At 41.4% G+C, this 17,989-nt stretch overlaps 1 protein-coding gene across 1 annotated transcript in view; it reads left to right on the forward strand.

The window, feature by feature from the left end:
* The window catches only part of GRM1 (glutamate metabotropic receptor 1), a 348,538-nt gene extending 333,151 nt beyond the window's left edge, over positions 1-15,387 (forward strand). Inside the window, exon 9 of the mRNA XM_032485108.1 lies at positions 13,378-15,387. Within this exon, the coding sequence (XP_032340999.1) occupies positions 13,378-14,305 (928 nt within the window). The 3' untranslated portion in view covers positions 14,306-15,387. The remainder of the gene's footprint in view (positions 1-13,377) is intronic.
* Positions 15,388-17,989: the final 2,602 nt, after the last annotated feature.

The following is a 17,989-nucleotide window of genomic DNA, read 5'->3' on the forward strand; positions in this document are numbered from 1 at the left end:
TCTCTACTTAGCAGAAAAAGTGGTGAAGCAACTCCGGTAGAGATCAGACCATCTACAGCCTCTACAGAATCTAATTTTATACATTTATAATGTCTTACCTGATATAAAATATGTTTAGGCAAGGAAGACTTAGAACCATATAACAAAAAAACCAAGGGACACAGACAATAGAAACAGACCTGCAGGTGATACACTGATCACTGTCTGAGGATGTTAGAAAACCAAATTATTATTCTGAGCATTGGTAAAGAAAGGAATTGACCATTTGGCTTGTGTTTCCTGTTTGAACTCTACCTTGGAGGAATTAAATACCTGAAAGGGATCAGTTCTCCTTTAAAAACAAAATCTAGTTGACAAATACAGAAGGGATGATAGAATTATAGTATCATTTTGTAGTTTTGTCATAAAATGATTGATCTACATTATGTCATCCATGCTTGCTAAAACCATTAAATGGAAGACTGATGGGGAATTTTATAATGTATGCCTCAGGCTGCCACATCTGAACACACCGATGCATCTTAATGTGATTAATAGAAAACCCAATTTATGTGCTCCCCGGTGTGGTATAACAGGAAGTAAACACCACCTTCAACAAACTATTCTCCCTATGCAATTAATCATGGAGCTGAGCAGGACTTCAGATCTAACTGCCAATTCATTAGGAAATACAGGTAACAGAGAAACATGTTAAATGACACTGCAGGGACTCAATTAGTAAAATCCATAATCTGGATGTTTGTTCAACAAATAGATAGCAAGTAGAAAGGAAGAGGGAATGTCATTAGATTAAAAAAGACTTAAAAGACTCATCAACAAAATGCAATGTGCAGATCTTCTTTGGATGATGATTTGAAAATCAAAAGAAAATAAAAATATATGAGATAACCAAGGAAATTCAGATATTGACTATTTAATATCAAAAATTTTACATCAAATATTGAAGAATCACTATTAAGTGTGATAATCTTTTTCCTTTTTATTATAAAAATGTGTACCTATATTGTAGGTATATATACTAAATTCTTTATGGATGGAATGACAAAGTTTTAGATTTGCTTTAAAATAAATAAATGCAGGTACAGATGAAACAAGATTCATATATATTGATTACTGTTCAAGCTGGATAATAAACATATGAGGGTGCATTTTAGCGTTTTATCCATGTTTATACATTTGAAATTTTTTTCATAATAGTCAATAATAAAGATGTCTGAAAAACAAACAGAATTGGGAAGAATAATAGGAATTTTCACATGTCTATGTAAATTGTGCAAGCATTTTGCAGAGCAATTTGGCAATACACGAGACAGATGAATGCGAATTTACAACAATCCATCAGTTCTACTTCTAGGTTCAAACCATAGAAGAGGCCTCTCATACATGTGCAAAGACACAACCAAGAGTGTGTGCTGCAATATTGCTTAAAATAGCAAGATGAGGGAAGCAACCTAAATGGCCATCAGCAGGAGAACTGATTATGTTCTTGATAGTGTGGTATTTATTCAGTTTAGTTTAAGTGCATAAACCAGAGCTATATCTAATAACATAATACTGTACAAAAAGGGCAAATTGCTAAATGGAAATTTACTGTGATGCTATGGATATGAAATCTAATACCATGCTAAATACTACCACATAAGATTTATTAATACCTATGACTCCACATGTTGTAAAAGTATTAGAATATGCCAAGTGATGACACACACCAAATTTTCTTTTGAAAAGGAGAGGATTAGTGTTAAGAATGATATATAGAGGGTTTAAATATTTCCCTAATATTTTCAAAAGAAAGGAAAACTTAACAAGGCAAAATGTTAATATTTGACAAATCTATGATGGTAATTGAACTGAATCTTATTACATTGTTCTCTATAATCTCCTATTAACTTAGATATCTTTACAATTAAGGATTTTAAACCAGAGCAATATTTTACACTGCATTGTGTGTTTATGGAAAGAGCCTGGAAGTACTGTGTTAGATGTGCAGACACTGAAAGGAAGAGGGGAACGATTACCATTGGCGGAGGGTCTATATATACACTCAGAGCTCCATTTTTCACTCTGATGAGTGAATGCTGAGAAATAAATATTTAAATTCAGATAATAGAAAAAATGCACTTGATTTTGAAAGCAATCAGAAGCACAAATTATCCTATTTATTCATAACAAAAAAAAAGATAGATACCCTTTGCTAAAATGGTCTTGAGTGGTTGCTGTCAATCTTTATGATTACTTTGGACAGCTGCCACATTATTTCCATGGTGACCATCTGGAATTGTATAGACCATTTTATCTCTGCTAAAAGACTCATCTCCAATCCTGTCATAGACATGCAACTTCAGACATAGACAGCTAACCTGAGTCTTTACATAGATTTTACCTGCTCCTGACACATCCACTCAATGTCCCTAAAGTTGTTGGCCAAAAAAAAAAAAAGAAAAAGAAAAAGAAAAAAAATCTGCAGAGAAAACAATTTTCTACTAGAAGTTATTGAAATTCTTGAATAAGGAAAATGGCTAAAAATCCATGAGTTAAATCATTTGAGATATTATGAATTAGTGTCACCTAAACTACACACTGAGATTTTAAATATCTGGGTCTTTTGTCTGGCCTTTTTTCTTCCAATACTGATGTCTTAAGTTGGGATAGCTTTTTGCTATCTGGAAGCATTTTCACATGTACTATTTCAACAATCCTTTTTTATAGATGAGTAACTGAGTTTGAAAGAGGCAAATACACAGTTGGAGAGTGCCTGGTCTCCTGAATCCTTGTCCAACGATCTTATTGCTACACTATAATGAGTAAAACTTGTCTGAAACAACCTCCCAAGTTCATGTAAAGAATAATTCCTAGCATAGAAACTGATGTATGGCTGATCTGCTGTAAAGAAAATAACATGCTGAAACAAAATCATACGGGACTAAGTACACTTAGAGAGACAGAGTCTCTTATTCAAAAGAAGGTTATTTGGGCAATGGGAATAAATGAGAGAAGCTGTGCACATAGCAAGCAGTGACTTGAAAGAAAGGAAGGAAGGAAGAAAAAAGAAAGAGAAAGAGAGGAAGAAAAGAAAGGAAAAGAAAAGAAAAAATGTTTTGCACTTTTAGAAGAAATGGAAAAGGAATCTTTCTAATTAAATTTCTGGGGTTCCTTTAAATCCACAGTTTCTGCCAAAAGATTCAGCACAGATTTGGGACTTATATTTGACAAGCCCCCATATGCTGCATTTTCCCTCCAAGCTTTTACTCTGGCTTGTGGACTCTGTAGTTGGTTGAATATGTGGTTCTACAGTTGCTAAAAATATCCTGAAGTCCAGCTCCTCCTCTGTGATTTTGCTCAGTTGATAAAATGGCCACTCTGAGATAGATTTTTTTTTTTAAGTCTTGGCCTGTAACCTTTAATAAATTTCTTCTTCTTTCATAAAAGTTAGATGTATGCAAAGGTCATTTATACTTCACTTCAACACAAAGTCAGAAACTAAAGAAATGGCACCGTGTAGGAGATGCTATAATTTTTTTCAGCTGTTTCAATCGATAGTTAATTAAGGTGGCTTTGGAATTGCTTGGCGTTACAGTGTGACGTTTGGTTGTCAATATGGCTGAAACCCCCGAAGGAACCACAGAACTGTCCACTAGCTGGGAGTATAGCTCCAAGTCAGCTACAGAGGCCACAGAGCTTCCTGCCCCAGTCCCCAGAGACACAGAAGCGCTGATCTGTCCAGGAGTGCCACTGTGTGCATCTATGCTAATGTCAGCATGTCAAGTCTCCAAGCTCTCAAGATGTTTCCCCATTTTTTTTTTTAATCATCATCCATACATCCCAGGAGACAGGGTCGCTATATCATTTTCACAGCCCAGCGCAAAAGGAAAACCTGGAGCCCCTGGTTGAAAACACAGAGGGAAAAATGTTGAAGTTACCAAAATATAAATCCTTTTCCTTTCTTCTACGGTTTCTCTCTAGACCTGTCATGATGTTTGGTGTTTTTTTTTGTTTTGTTTTGTTTTTGTTTTTGTTTTTGCCATTTAATGCTGTACTCCCTTGCGCGGGATGTTTACATGGCTAGTGCAAACCCTGTGAGGTGCAGCAGTCCCCACTCGGTGACTCCACATGGGTGTGGCTCCCAGGCTGCCAGGTTCCCCTCCAGCCAGTGGGCAGGGGAACAAGAAGCTGTAAACCTTCCCAGGGAAGTCAGGGAGGCAGGACCATGCATGAGCTGAGGCTCTATCACCCCGTGAGTGCTCCGTTTCTGCATGGAACATCACTTACACAACACAGATTAAGCGACAACGTGATTATGAATTTCAGAAGGATGACCATGGAGCACTAAACCCTGAGTGCAAGGCCCTTCTGCTGAGGGACCCACCGCGTGTCTGTATTGGTCTCAGGCCGTGAAGCCAGCCCTTCCCAGGTCCTGGCCTCCCAGCACCACTGGACCAGGCCACATGCAGCTATTATCTGACAGAGAACAGAATTCTAGGATATGCAGGCAGTTTAGCATGGCAAAGTCACATGCTTTGAGTGTATTTTCTGCCTCCTTTCATGAGAAATGAAGTTGTTTTAATATTATTTTACAGGAGAAATGGCCTTTTCTACCCATAACTTCATTTATATGTTCAAACATCATATTTTTTATTCCTGGGCATCTACTACCAATGGTTTCATTGTTTTCATGATCTTTGTGATTTCAGGTGGGCATATTGAATGTCAAGGGCATACTACTTTGGCAAGTTCAACAGCAAACATTCTCTCTTTGTCTAATTTTCGTAAATAAATGGATTATTGCAATAGTAATGAAATTATAGCAAGGTGTTTCAAGTTCTCGTCTCTGAATGAGGATTTCAAATTGTTCTAGGTAGATCATGTACTTTCAAATGGTTTATTGAATGGCCCAAAGTTGATGAAAATATATGTATTGATCAATTTTATTTTTTCTCTCTTAGCTTCAGCTGTACTATGAAAAATCTTTTTTCCCACCATCTACATTTAGATTAGATTCCTTGCTTTCAGATGTTGAAAAGATACTCCACTGTATTCTTGTTTCAAACCTCAAACTCGGATCTCTCCTTCCCAGCACAATTTCAGGCCTCAGCCTGAAAGACTTCAGTTGGGAAGGGTCGTGGTCTGCTCTTGAAATCTCTCTGCCTTTTCCCTCTTCTGAATTGCCCCTCCTCTGCCTGCTTTGATGGGAAAAGAGATGGGAGAGTTGGCCAAGGTCTTTGACTTGCCTGGAGCTGTTGTGGTCCTCTTCTGATTAACAATGGATAATTGTCACCAGGATCTTGGAGTAAGTGGCCCACTGATGACTCATAGAGAATATTTGTGAGTTTTTGGAAAGCCCTATAGGGGACTTCATCACTGCAGAGTTCCCAAAGATGGGAAATTCCCCCAGTTCAGCCTCATCCATACCACTCATAGTCACCTGCTGATGGTTCACATTTAGCATCTCATTCCCCAAGTTCCTCTCTGTGATTGGCAGCCTCCTTATGTGGAGTGATGCTAAGATGGCTTTATCCTACCACTTTCTAAAGTGCTGCTTAACTCATGGGACACCTGCGTACCCTCACTCCAACACATGCTAGAAAGGCCAGCTGCACACAGCTGCCCCATCAGCCTTGTCATGTCCAGGCAGTGCCCTTCTCCCCTTCCAGACCACACTATGTGCTGTACAAGGAGACAGCCAACCGGGGAAGGAGAAGGTGCTCTTCCCTTGAGGCAGATTACTCCAACCTCTTACCATTTCCCTCTCTCCACCTCTAATTATATTCTGCCTTGTGAAGACCAAGAGATACATGTGACTTTATATGAAGTGACAGCAATACTTTTATGATAACATAATGTGGAGGAAAGTTAGCAGTACGCTTAAAAGTCACAGTATAAGACATAAATCCAGGAGCATCCTTTAAGAGGTGGTGGGTGAGAAGGCTCAGGTGGAGTCCACAGCCACCAAGAATAACGGGGGTGTCAAGAGTGGAGGGAGAAGAGCCCATATGGGACAGACATACACAGAGCAGAAGAAGCATCTGCCAGTTGGAAAAAGATGGTCCCACAAGGTACTCCACTGACAATGACTTTCAGAAACGAGCCTAGCAGTAAGAAATAGTTGGGCAGCTCGGGAAGATCTAGGACGTGGAGGTGGAGATGACGTGGAAAAAGACTCCAGAGCCAGGCACGCTCTGCCCCAGCCCAGGCACCGCCTGAGTGGTGTGATCGCCATCTCTGTATCCATGTATAACCACTCACTCACTGGGTATCTTTTTCTTTTCAATCCTCAGGAAGAGGCAGCCAGAATTCTCGCCCACCAGCCAATGTCCGTCGGCACATGTGCAGCTTTGAAAACCCCCACACTGCAGTGAATGTGTAAGAGAAGCTGCATGGAAAATATAGTGGTTTGCCCCTTGCTTTCTCTCTCCTGGGTTTTTCTACTTTCTAACATGGAAACAGATGTGGTGCATGCCATCAAGAATGAGGAACCATTTACGTGCCATGGTTTGCACGACTGCCTTAATTTGATTGTCCATCGTTCTTAAAAGGACACTGTCAAGCTGTTAGTCCTTTTGCTTTTCTTATGTTTTGATGCAAAGATGCACACTTTTCCCTGTTCTAGAGATTCACTTTTGTCTGTGACTCCCACTCACAGGCTTGAAAGTGAATTTTCCCCCCTTCGCAAATTTGTCAGCTTCCCCTTGGCAAACAGAGCTCTTTCTTTGTTTTATTTTTCTTTTCTTTTGCCTTTTGTTTGCTGCTGCACAAATGTTTGACATGATCCTGTCTGCATTCGAGTAAAAGCCATGATTTGAACTCATGGAAGAGTTCCATGATGTCAGTTTGAGGGGGTGGGCACCAGCATGAGCCTCTCTCTGCTGGGAGCCTCCCATGCCCTGGGGAGCGCAAAACCAAAGAAACAAAAGTTTTGTGAGTCCTACAAAAAATGAGTTTTGCAAAAAAAAAAAAAATGTTTTCCCAGAATTCTGAGTGCTTTTATCAGATTTTCCCCGTCTGATAAAAACATTGCATGTTTGGTCCAATTTTTGACCTTTAGTTCTTGACAGTGTCTCTTTAAGTCAACAAAAGAACATAGACCATGTTCAATTCATTGTGCACGGAGTCTGTGGTCATTTTCAGCTGTTCCTTTACAGCCCTTCAAACTCCTGGGAGAGTCAAAGGTACACATTCCTGCAGCAGGAGGGAGCCCACTGATGGGGTGTCTGTGGCTTGAGTAGCTCTTCAGATGCTACCAAACCTGGCCATGGAGCCCAGTGAATGGGGCCCTAAGTCTCTTCTCTTCACTCAGTGGAGTGCATTGGGAAGTCATGTTCTGACATTCCCTGGAAAAGCCCAAATAGAAAGAAAGAGTGTGGGGCAGTCAAATCATACCGAATCTTAGAGGTTGGGAGGACTCTGTGCTTCTAGATCAGAGCAACTCTAGTCTGCTTGGATTCATTCTCTGTAACTTTCCCAAGTCAAAAAGCATTGAGTGTTTCTTGTGCCAAAGGTTGAGTCTGGCCAAGGACACAGTAAGGACATCCCGATTATGACAGCTGCTGGCTGCCTGTCAGAAAGGATTGATGGGACTAGCAGATGTGCATGTCTTGTCATGACAGCAGGGCCAGAGAGAAAGGGAAGTCCCCTAACATTTCATGACTTAAAAGTGAGTGCCTGAAAGCAAAAACAAAGACCAAAGGTGGGCGCATCCTTGGTAGGTGACAAAAAAATAATGCGTCAGCAAGGCTAACAGGTAGTTGTAAAGAACTTTTGAAATAAGATCTATTCAAGCTGTCTTTCTGGAGACAGTAAAGGATCAGGAAGAGATTGGTAGCTTTCAAGCTGTGTGCCATAGACTAAGACTGGCTATTCTTAGTCATGGTTTTTCCCGCAAAAATTAAAAAAAAAAAAAGATATGTTCTTTTTGTGACCTTCAGCTCCCATAGCTCTTGTGAACAAGCCAGGCAAAGAGACTAGTGATAGAAATAAAGCTGCCTACTGGACCATTATGGTCTGCCTAGATCTCTCCTGCCTCTGAGGAATAGTCTCTGCGGAGCATGCAACTGCCCTGTATTTCCAGGGCAAACTGTGAGGACTCCAGGTACTGCTGAAGAGCATCAAAAGCCTTGCTATTAAAACTACAGGTCTGGAAGCATGGAGCACAGAAAAACATGGTAATGCTTGACCTGAACTTTCTTCAAAAGGAACATAATTTGGGCTCATCTATTCTTCCTGGAAGAATGGAGTTACACCTTGTATGCTGCTCTGAAACAATGCTCCTGTACCAACACAATGTCTTAAATCAACTTTGGCACCAGAATTCCTTCCTTCAGCCAGTAATCATGATTAGGTTGGACCAAAGGCCATTTAATGTGTACTTAGAACAGGTTTAATAATCATCAGAATTCTACTCTTTAGTTCGAAATAGATTTGTCAATTTTCTCTAGACAGTGGACCCCGTGCCCAGACAAAGTTGATGGGGTCTTCCATACTTTACCAACCTTGATGAGGTAATTTCACTTGTGGATGCCTTTTTCTTTATTAATTCATTAGAGGAAGCACAAGTCTTAATGAAGGCAAACTGATTTTCTTTATGCTGTCTTTTACCCTGAATCGTATAAATTTAGGTTATTCAACGTGATTGATCTAAAGACTTTAAAAGGAGAACTGTAATATTTAGACTTAGTAATATTGTCAATTTCAGCAAGCCATGTGGTTTTCTGATCAGCTTACAATGAGGTAAGAATCAAAGAGGAAAGAGAGAAAATTCACAATGCTATTTAAGATTTAGTATCAGCAGAAACGACTACATTCTCATGTAATCAGAAAGCATTTGTCTTCAACAACACAGTTCAATCTTCTCTACCTTACAAGTAGTGGTGAGTGAAAAAGGTGAGAAATTTTAAATATGTTCAGATAAGCTTCCAGAGAACATATACTGAATATGCAGAATTTTTCTGGAAAGCTTTCAAGAAGTGAAATTGGAGTCAGTGGAAGTCCTTTGTATTGAGGATTAGCTTGGGGTTGCCTGGAAAACAGGGGTCTGATTCAAAATGGCTTCAAATAGTACCTGTGCCTGAAATGCTGCAAGAATCACTATTCAGACTGCATTCTGGTGCCAGCTTGCTGAAGCAGGTGGAGGTGAGATACCTGGACAGTGCGGCTCTGGCATTCCATCTGGAGTGTCTCGGCTGGGGTGGCACTATCCCTTCCTTGAAAGGCCGTGTGTCTCAGCCGTAGCCGCAGGGCCACGGCAGAACTGTCCGCAAGCCTGTGGCTGTGATTTGCTTTCTTTACTTGGTGAGCCATTCTCCCCATGCTGTGACTCAATGGCATTTCCTGTTTCCATTTTTCATTTTCAAAGAAAACAAATGCTACCCTCCTCCTGTGCCAAGGAGTGAGTCTTCCCTCCTTGTGGGGAGGTCTTGCCTTGTCTGTGGGCTCTCTGGATGCCATCCTCGTGTCTGTGGTGCAGCTATTAAGCCTAGTGGCAAAGACTTGAGTTGGACATAAGGGAGACAGGTGTTGTGCTAGCTTCCCCCTCAGGCAGCTTGTGCAGGATGCTTCCCTCCTGATCTCAAACACCCACCCACTGGTGTTCCCATTTTAGACCTCTCTGGAGCGGAGAGCGGTGTACTCTGCAGATGTAACTAGTACTTACTGAAACAAATAAAACAGACAGGATTGCTCCGAACGCAAAAGATACACTAATCTGTTTACACCACCCACTTCTAAGTATTCTCTCCAGTGCTGTAAATACTGGGTTTTCTGTTTGGGGGGATTGTGATACTTACCAAATGAAAGGAAAACCAAAGCAAGATCCCAAGCCTGTTGTGGCTGGAGCTGCAGCCCTCAGCCCACTATCAGCGTGCAGTATCCTCTCCATCTCTAGTTCCTCCCAGGCCTCGCTGCGGTTTCCCCCAGTTACTTCAATGTCAGTAAATATCCTTAGCCACAAGTATTTACTGCCTTGGAGCTTCAAAAAGAGATTAAATCTTTAACTGTCTTTTGAAGTGAGAGCAAGAAGGATGGGGTGCTTTGTGACAATTCTGTGATGTTTCTAAGCCTGGTTGCTTTTCCTAAGATTAGGAAACCAAGTAAAATTAAATAATAGAAGGAAGTGGCTGGTGACTGGAACACAAGGTATTAAAGTTACCTGGGAGTAAGGAAGAGTCTTGTTTCATAGTAATATTGCATCTCTATAAAGCATTTATTCCTTTTTGCTGCCCCATATTTTATACATTTTTCTCTTCTTAATATCACAGCAATGGGCTTCCAACCTTTTCAAATTGGATAGTCGCTTTTTACACCTAAACAGTTATTAAACCTTCACCTGAATCTGTGATAGTAATTGTACACTTATTAGTGGCCACTTGAACACAAAGCACAAAAAAAGGCTTCTCAGAATTTAGTTACACTTTTACCTAAAAGCATTTTGCATTTAAAAATAGCAGAGCATATTCTACAAAGACATAATATTGATTTAGCCTAAAAATAATACTCGATGCATGTGTGGATTCATGGACCATTCAAGCTGGCTAAAGCATAGGTTAAAGTAACTAATCCAGAAGGACCAAAGTTTATACCCTGCTGCTATGAGACGATGAGTTTCTATGAGATGATGCATTTCCTCTGCTATCTCTGGTTTTGTCCTTGGGGGAAAATAAAGGTTAATCTAATTTTCTTAATCTGACAAATTCCCTGGGGCATTGGAACTGTTTTCTAATTAAACAGTACTTTCCAGAAAATCTGGAGCAAGACTCTGAGGGGAAAGAAAGCTGCTAATTTAGACAGCCAGGGTGAAGATCTCCCATCACAGGCATAAAAGTGGTATTGGATTAAAACAGAACTAAATTGTAATCATATCTGTCTGAAAGATGATTAATAGTGCCTTTTACATATGGAAGTACATGATGGAAAAAGAGGCTCATTTGGAACCCCTGGACAAGAAGGAAAACAACCTGTGTGAGGGAGTGAGTGGGTGAAGTCAGTCCCAGGAATACAAGGCGGCCTTTTTGGCTGGTATATATGGAGACTGGAGCAATGTTGTACTTGCATATTTAAGCGTACTGATTGAATTGGGTCAGACTAGCTCTCAAGGGAATTGATTTTTTAAACACCCACACATGCAGACACACAGATACACACCCCTAAATGAAGACACAAGGCAGCCTTTGAGTTTAGCGATTTTCTTAGTGAACATGGAGAGGCAGACGTTTGGAGAAGGAAAAAGTGTTTCCATTGCAGCTGAAAGGGCTGCAAAGCGTTGAGGCTGGAAAGTACACTACAGCAAGGCAAGAGGCAACTAGGTAGCTTTGTACTTTCTACAAGAGGCATATTAAATCTATAAAGAGAGAAGAAGTGTGAGTAGAGTGGGAGATGGAGGAAACTGAGAAAGATCAAAGTGGGAGGCAAGCTTACCCAGAGTTTCAAAGGCAGGAGAGGAACTGTGGATTCTGGTCTTGCCTTTGGCTGGCTGGTTGACTGCTGTTCTCGCCAGGAACACACAGGCTCATTCTTTAGTTTGCTCAACTCAAAAGTGTCAGCTATTCTGACAAGACAGTGTAGAAGCCAACAAGTCAGTAATTTCACATTTACCTGCACTTATACATTCTCAGGGAGTATATTTGCATACATTTGAGTGAAACATTAATTTTGATACAGTATTTTGGAGATGAGACTTTTCTTGGACAATTAAAAATGCAGCATAGATTATCAGATATATCTATGAACTACCTTCCTCCCAAATAATGAGATAATTTTAGCTGTTAACATCTATTTTAGAACCTTTATAGCCAAAATTTTCTATAATTGATAACAGATTTTCTACACAAATTTGTACTTATTTGACTCACTTCACTTTTCAGGATTATAAATGTGGCCCTCACATATAATTTTTGAAGTATTCATTCTTGTATTTTCAAAGTTATTAAATAAACTGTTATGTTAACTCTTGATCATTTCCTACAGTTTTCCAAACAAAAGACTGTGATAGGAAATAGTCTATTTCACATATCCACCTAAGAAAAATACCCATTTTCCCTCTTCCTTTTAATGTCAAAAATGTGTCAGTATTGTTCTACGTTCTCTGTTGTTTTCATGGGTACAAAGAAAAAGCAAACTCCTGAAAAACAAGAAGAAAAAAAATGATTTCCTGATTTAAGTATTAACGCTCTTGTTATTATAGCTTGCTATGGTAAGGTACCACCATCTGCTAAAAATTATACAGAAAATAAGCTGAGTCCAAAAGTGAGACCAGTTATTAGAACACAGAGAATAGAATTTGTAGTATATGCACACAGTACATCTCACTTTTTTCTTCTTCAGTGATACATTCTCTCTGGTTGGTTTTATGAGCATCCCATGAAGATGAAAGCTGGTAAGGGTGGAGGACGGCTGGTAACCTAAGATTATTTTCTTCACTGATGCTCAGTGAGGAAAAGGCTGGGCAGAGGTCTTTGTCTCAGTAACTTCTGCTCTGTCTGAATCTTAATTTTGTCTCATTTGCACCAAACTATGTGAGAGGACTAATGCAGGCCATGGGCATTTGAATTTTTCTGGGCCTTTCAGTTCTCTTTTAAACACACCTGGTTAAATGTTCCCAGTGTGAAAATCCTAAACTAGCTGCTACGAGTGAATCACTGTGATCCACTATATGTGTCTGGAATAACACTTTGCAATTAAAAAACAAAAAAGAAAGTTATAAAGCTCTTAAATGGAACATGGGTCTGGGTTTTTCTGTCATCTCCTTTTTTTTTCTCTTCTGTACAGGTGCCATGGGCATGACCATCCTGCCCCTGTTACCACAGGAAATACCTGCGTATCAGAATGGGCAACAGAGAGGATGTATTTTATAACCCTGCAGGATGATGAAAGTAGCTTTATACGTGGGCTTTAATTTGTTCCACGGACTAAGAAGAAAGGGGGCAATAGCTATGGTCATAATGGTCTGTTGTCCATGTGTAACTGAGATTTTATTTTTAATTTATTTCCTCCATCGATTTTGGAATCTTGCAAAGGTTTCATTGAGCAGCGGTTTTACCATCGCCTTAGAATGTGTGTGTGTGTGTGTGTGTGTGTCTAACAACTGTGAAATCTTAGACCTAAATGAAAGTAGCAGCTTCTACAACAAGCTGACTTTTCTCCCCTACAACTTTTTCAGGGTCAAAAATGCCCTGCCTGGTTGTGGAGTTGACGGAATCACTGGCTGCAGCTTCAGAGGCAACTTTTGGCGTTTGATCTGCAGCAAGGAGAGGCTGGGGGTGTGGAGGACAGGCATATGGTGGAGGGGGGAGTCAAACTGCTTTCAGCTGGGCTTGCAAATGTTTTATATGTATGTTTTCTGTGTGCATGACATATCTGCAAATAAACCCATCTCTATTTTATTCATAGTTCTAATGGCAAGTCTGTGTCATGGTCTGAACCAGGTGGAAGACAGGTGCCCAAAGGACAGCACATGTGGCACCGCCTCTCTGTGCACGTGAAGACCAGTGAGACGGCCTGCAACCAGACAGCCGTCATCAAACCCCTCACTAAAAGTTACCAAGGCTCCGGAAAGAGCCTGACCTTTTCAGATACCAGCACCAAGACCCTTTACAACGTGGAGGAGGAAGACGCCCAGCCGGTTGGCTTCAGCCCTCCCAGCAGTCCTTCGATGGTGGTGCACCGACGCGTGCCAACCGCGGTGAGCACCCCGCCTCTGCCGCCCCACCTGACTGCAGAGGAGACCCCCCTCTTCCTGGCCGACCCGGCCGTCCCCAAGGGCTTGCCCCCTCCCCTCCAGCAGCCGCCGCCGCCCCCGCCACAGCCACCGCAGAAATCTCTCCTGGACCAGCTGCAGGGGGTGGTCACCAATTTCAGCACCGGGATCCCCGATTTCAACGCGGTGCTCGCAGTCCCTGGGGGTCCGGGAAACGGGGTGCGGTCCTTGTTCCCGCCCACGGCGGTCCCTCAGCACCTGCAGATGCTGCCGCTGCAGCTGGGCACCTTCGGGGAGGAGCCCGCCTCCTCGCCAGCGGAGGACGACGACGACGATGACAGCGAGAGGTTCAAGCTCCTGCAGGAGTACCTGTATGAGCGGGAGGGGAACACGGAGGAAGACGAGCTGGAAGAGGAGGAGGAGGACCTGCAGGCGGCCAGCAAACCGACCCTAGAGGATTCGCCTGCCCTGACGCCTCCGTCCCCCTTCCGCGACTCGGTGGCCTCGGGTAGCTCGGTGCCCAGCTCCCCCGTGTCCGAGTCGGTGCTGTGCACGCCTCCCAACGTGACCTACGCCTCTGTCATTCTGAGGGACTATAAGCAAAGCTCTTCCACCCTGTAGGGAGGAGGTGTCCACAGGGAAACGCAGAGGTGTCAAGGAGCAGCAGCACCTCCGGAGACAGAAAGCTGGAGAAGCGGAGGCTGGAGGGTGAAGTCAGGAGCAAGGAGGAGACCGCTGCGGCTGCCTTAGTAAGGTGGGCGTGCGAGATGCTGGACTCCGCAAGCAAAAAGTGATCCGGGAGAGGATTCCGATTCTTGAATTATTCAAAAGCCTTCTCTGGGAAGAAAGGGAGTTCTGACAAAGCACAATCCCATATAGTATTTAACTTTTATTGCAAAAAACAAACAAAATCAACCAACATAATTTTTTCGGACAATTGCGCATAGATACACATGCCCACACACTCTTGGCCACCTTGAAACAGGACTGCGCATGGGAACCACCCAGCTGAATCATTAACTCACCATCATGGTATTCCTAGCGAGGATGGTGGAGCCAGACAGAGCAGATGGGTGACGGAGGGGCAGACACAGAACCACCCAGAGAACAGTGATGAACAGCAGCTCATTGCTCTCAAGCCCTTCTCCCTGCTTGTCCCACAGTGTCTCCAGGACACTCGGAACCCGCCCCAAAAGGGGCCTCTCTTCACCCCCTGCACCACATCCAGGGCCAGCCTCGCGATCACCCTTGGAGAAAGGTGCATGTGTGGGCACCCTGCTGCTCTGTGAATTCCCTCTATTTAGGAAAACAGGAATAAGGGCAAAATCATCACCAAAAAGCACTCCATCAGGAGTGCTTCTGGAGGATGGGATGAGAAGCAGGATACTACACGAGCTTGGGGCTTTGAACAAGTCAGTCAACAAAATCGGCTTCCCACATCTGATACTTGTTTAGTGGTGATTTGGGGAAAAGGCCGGACGAGATTGTTTTGAGAGTGGCAGAAGACTTTTTGTGGATTTGCTTGTGTGCCAAGGGGGCTCTCCTTGCCTTTTCGTTAAAGAGAACAAACCATGTGGCAGAATTGTTACCTTCCATTTACTGTAGCAAATAATACTTACCAGTTGAACTTCTAAGATGCGGTATGTGTACTTGGTGCCATTGTTTCTCCTATGTACTACAGAAACAAATCCATCTTTGAACTTAACGGTGTACTCATAGCAACTATTAGTGGTTTCAGTGACAAGATTCAATTGTCACTGAAGTCCCCGTAACTAGCAAGTGAATGTGTTCTTGTGTCCTTGTATATCTGTGATAATAAAATTTGTGCAATGTAATGTCAAACTAACTGCAACTAGAAGATTGTCTTTCTGATATAGTATTAATATTTTTATGTTCCAATGACGTTTTATATACCATTGCCATCAATATCTACAGGAGCTCTTTGAAGGTCTGAGTGCTCTGGTCCAATGTTTTTCATATGCTGCTCAGATGGTCCTTCTTCTAAGAGGGAACTTATTTTTCAGATATTTTATGATGTGGAAATATGTTATTAATGAAGTGGTTTGAAATTTGTTGTATTAAAAGTTCACAAAAACTGTGGGGCACAATAAAAAGGTACATTTTATAAATTTGCAGACATCATGATTAAAACGTAAGATTGAAATGACAGTATTTATGTTATTTCAAGTTACTTTAGATTTTTTTTTTTTTTTTGAATTTTCCACAGCTACTTAAGCTTGTGCTTAACACATATACTAACCTCTGAGTCTGGTCATGATTTCTCAAATTATTTTTCGTTACTTTTTCATTTTTTTAAATTTTTATTTCCATGTTCTTTAAATTCCTATCTATGCTGTCTTAACTCATCTTTTTATTTTTGTTATTTGCAGTGTGTAATATCCACGTGCGTGTAATTTGGTTGTTTCACTTCTGATCTCACTTTTACCCCTAATAAGAGAGATTTTTCTTGCTGTTTTGATTTCTTGTATTATTTGGGGATGAATCAGATCCCCTTAGATATCTTTGTTTATGCCTTATGTTCAGTCATGTTTAATATGCTTCCTTCCTGTTGAAGCTGCTGATTTCTAGCCAAAAATCATCTCAGAACCTTTAAATACACATGGTATCATTTATTCAGTTTAACATCCACTCCAATGTTTGAGACTCACATTCTTATGTCTTCCCATATTCTACTGCCAAGTTTAGAAAGTTTTATATCAAGAATAGACTGCATTTCCTTTAAAAAAAATTATTTTATTACACCTTTGGGAGAAAGACCTCACGACTGAGGTGGATTTCAGCTCCATATTTTCATTGTCATGAAGCAGAATGAGGAAAATGGATGGTTCCAATGCTTAATAGACAGTCTACTAATTGGCCAACTAGCAAGGGAAAGCATACTGTCTATTATTAGTGAAACATGTATTTTATTTTAACACCAGTGGCAGCATGTCCTTGAATCAGGACTTAGGCATTCAGATATTTTTAAAGTAAGAATGGATCAGGAGAAGTGCTTCTGCTATTCAAGCAATCTGTCAGTGTGCTCTGAGGTTTCAGTCTGAGGTGTTACACATTCAACACCAGTCACATTATTTGAATGCCTACTATTATTATGACTAAAGTTTTCCTGAATACAATAGAGTATTAGCTCTTCTATCATAATTGCTCAAAACTGGAAGTGTACACATATATACCTTATATCAAAAGGGCAGAAACTCTTCACCTTAATGTACGTGCTTATACAAGTTGTTTAGCTTCTTGTAAAAGTGTTTTCCTTTGGCTCGTTACTGCCTTTTGTCAAATAATCTTGACAGTGCTGTATAATAAATATTTTCTATTTATTAAATGTCTATGTCCGTTTTCTGTACTTCGTACGAGTTGCAACAGAAATTGACTGGTATCAAAAGTAATTTCAATGGTTTGGTTTTGCTCAGGACATGTCTTCTAGGTGAAAGCTGGATGGAGATCACCAGGCAAAACGTATAGACCAGGTAGGTGACAAAGTAGAGTATAATTTGATTATGAGGAAGGTGGTATCTGTGAGTTTAAAATTGAAATCCAAAAAAACTTCCAGTGTTGTGGCAGACCTTGTCATTTGTCTTTTGGAAGAATTATGTGAGCCTTGGCGAACTCCAGCATCCCTGGCAGAGCTTTAGAGACAGAGGCATCTGAAAGCCCCGTCTGTTTCATTTGTGCCCTGCACAGCTTTTCTCCCCTTGGCTCTACACTCTAAGGGGACCTGTTTCCTCCCTTGTGGATATCCTCCTGCTCATCCCAAGTTCTATTTCTCTCTATTTCAATGGAGACTTCACCGGTCCTCAAAACAAGGGTGCCTCTTTCATTCACATCTCTGGATAAGATTCCGGCAAAGTAAGGCATCTACCAGTTGTCATTCAAAGAGAAAACTTGGTGGCACCCAGGTCACATCCATGAGATTGTGGTGTGGTTAGATGGAAAACGTAGACTCCATCCAAGAAAGGTGATGTTGAAGAAATTACCAGAATCAACAGGGGGTTCTTCATTGTGCTAAGAAAACAGAATAAGAAATGAAATGAGAGCTTGGTATCTCAGGAGGAAAACCCACAGGGGAGAAAATGAGAAACAAAGAATGGTTCGATTCTTTCAGGTGTGTAGTCCAAAGATATGCCCTTATATGGTGGTGGGTCGCATGGGCCTCCACTTGGAGAGCCCAGAAGCTTCCCCACAATGGAGACATTGGAGGGGTTGGGATTGGGATCCAGATACCACGAACTGTCCCAACAATTTCTACCCTGAGAAGGAATCAAAGAGAAGGCAGGCAACATT

Source organism: Camelus ferus, chromosome 8 (genome assembly GCF_009834535.1).
Source record: "Camelus ferus isolate YT-003-E chromosome 8, BCGSAC_Cfer_1.0, whole genome shotgun sequence".
Taxonomy (NCBI): Eukaryota; Metazoa; Chordata; class Mammalia; order Artiodactyla; family Camelidae; genus Camelus; species Camelus ferus.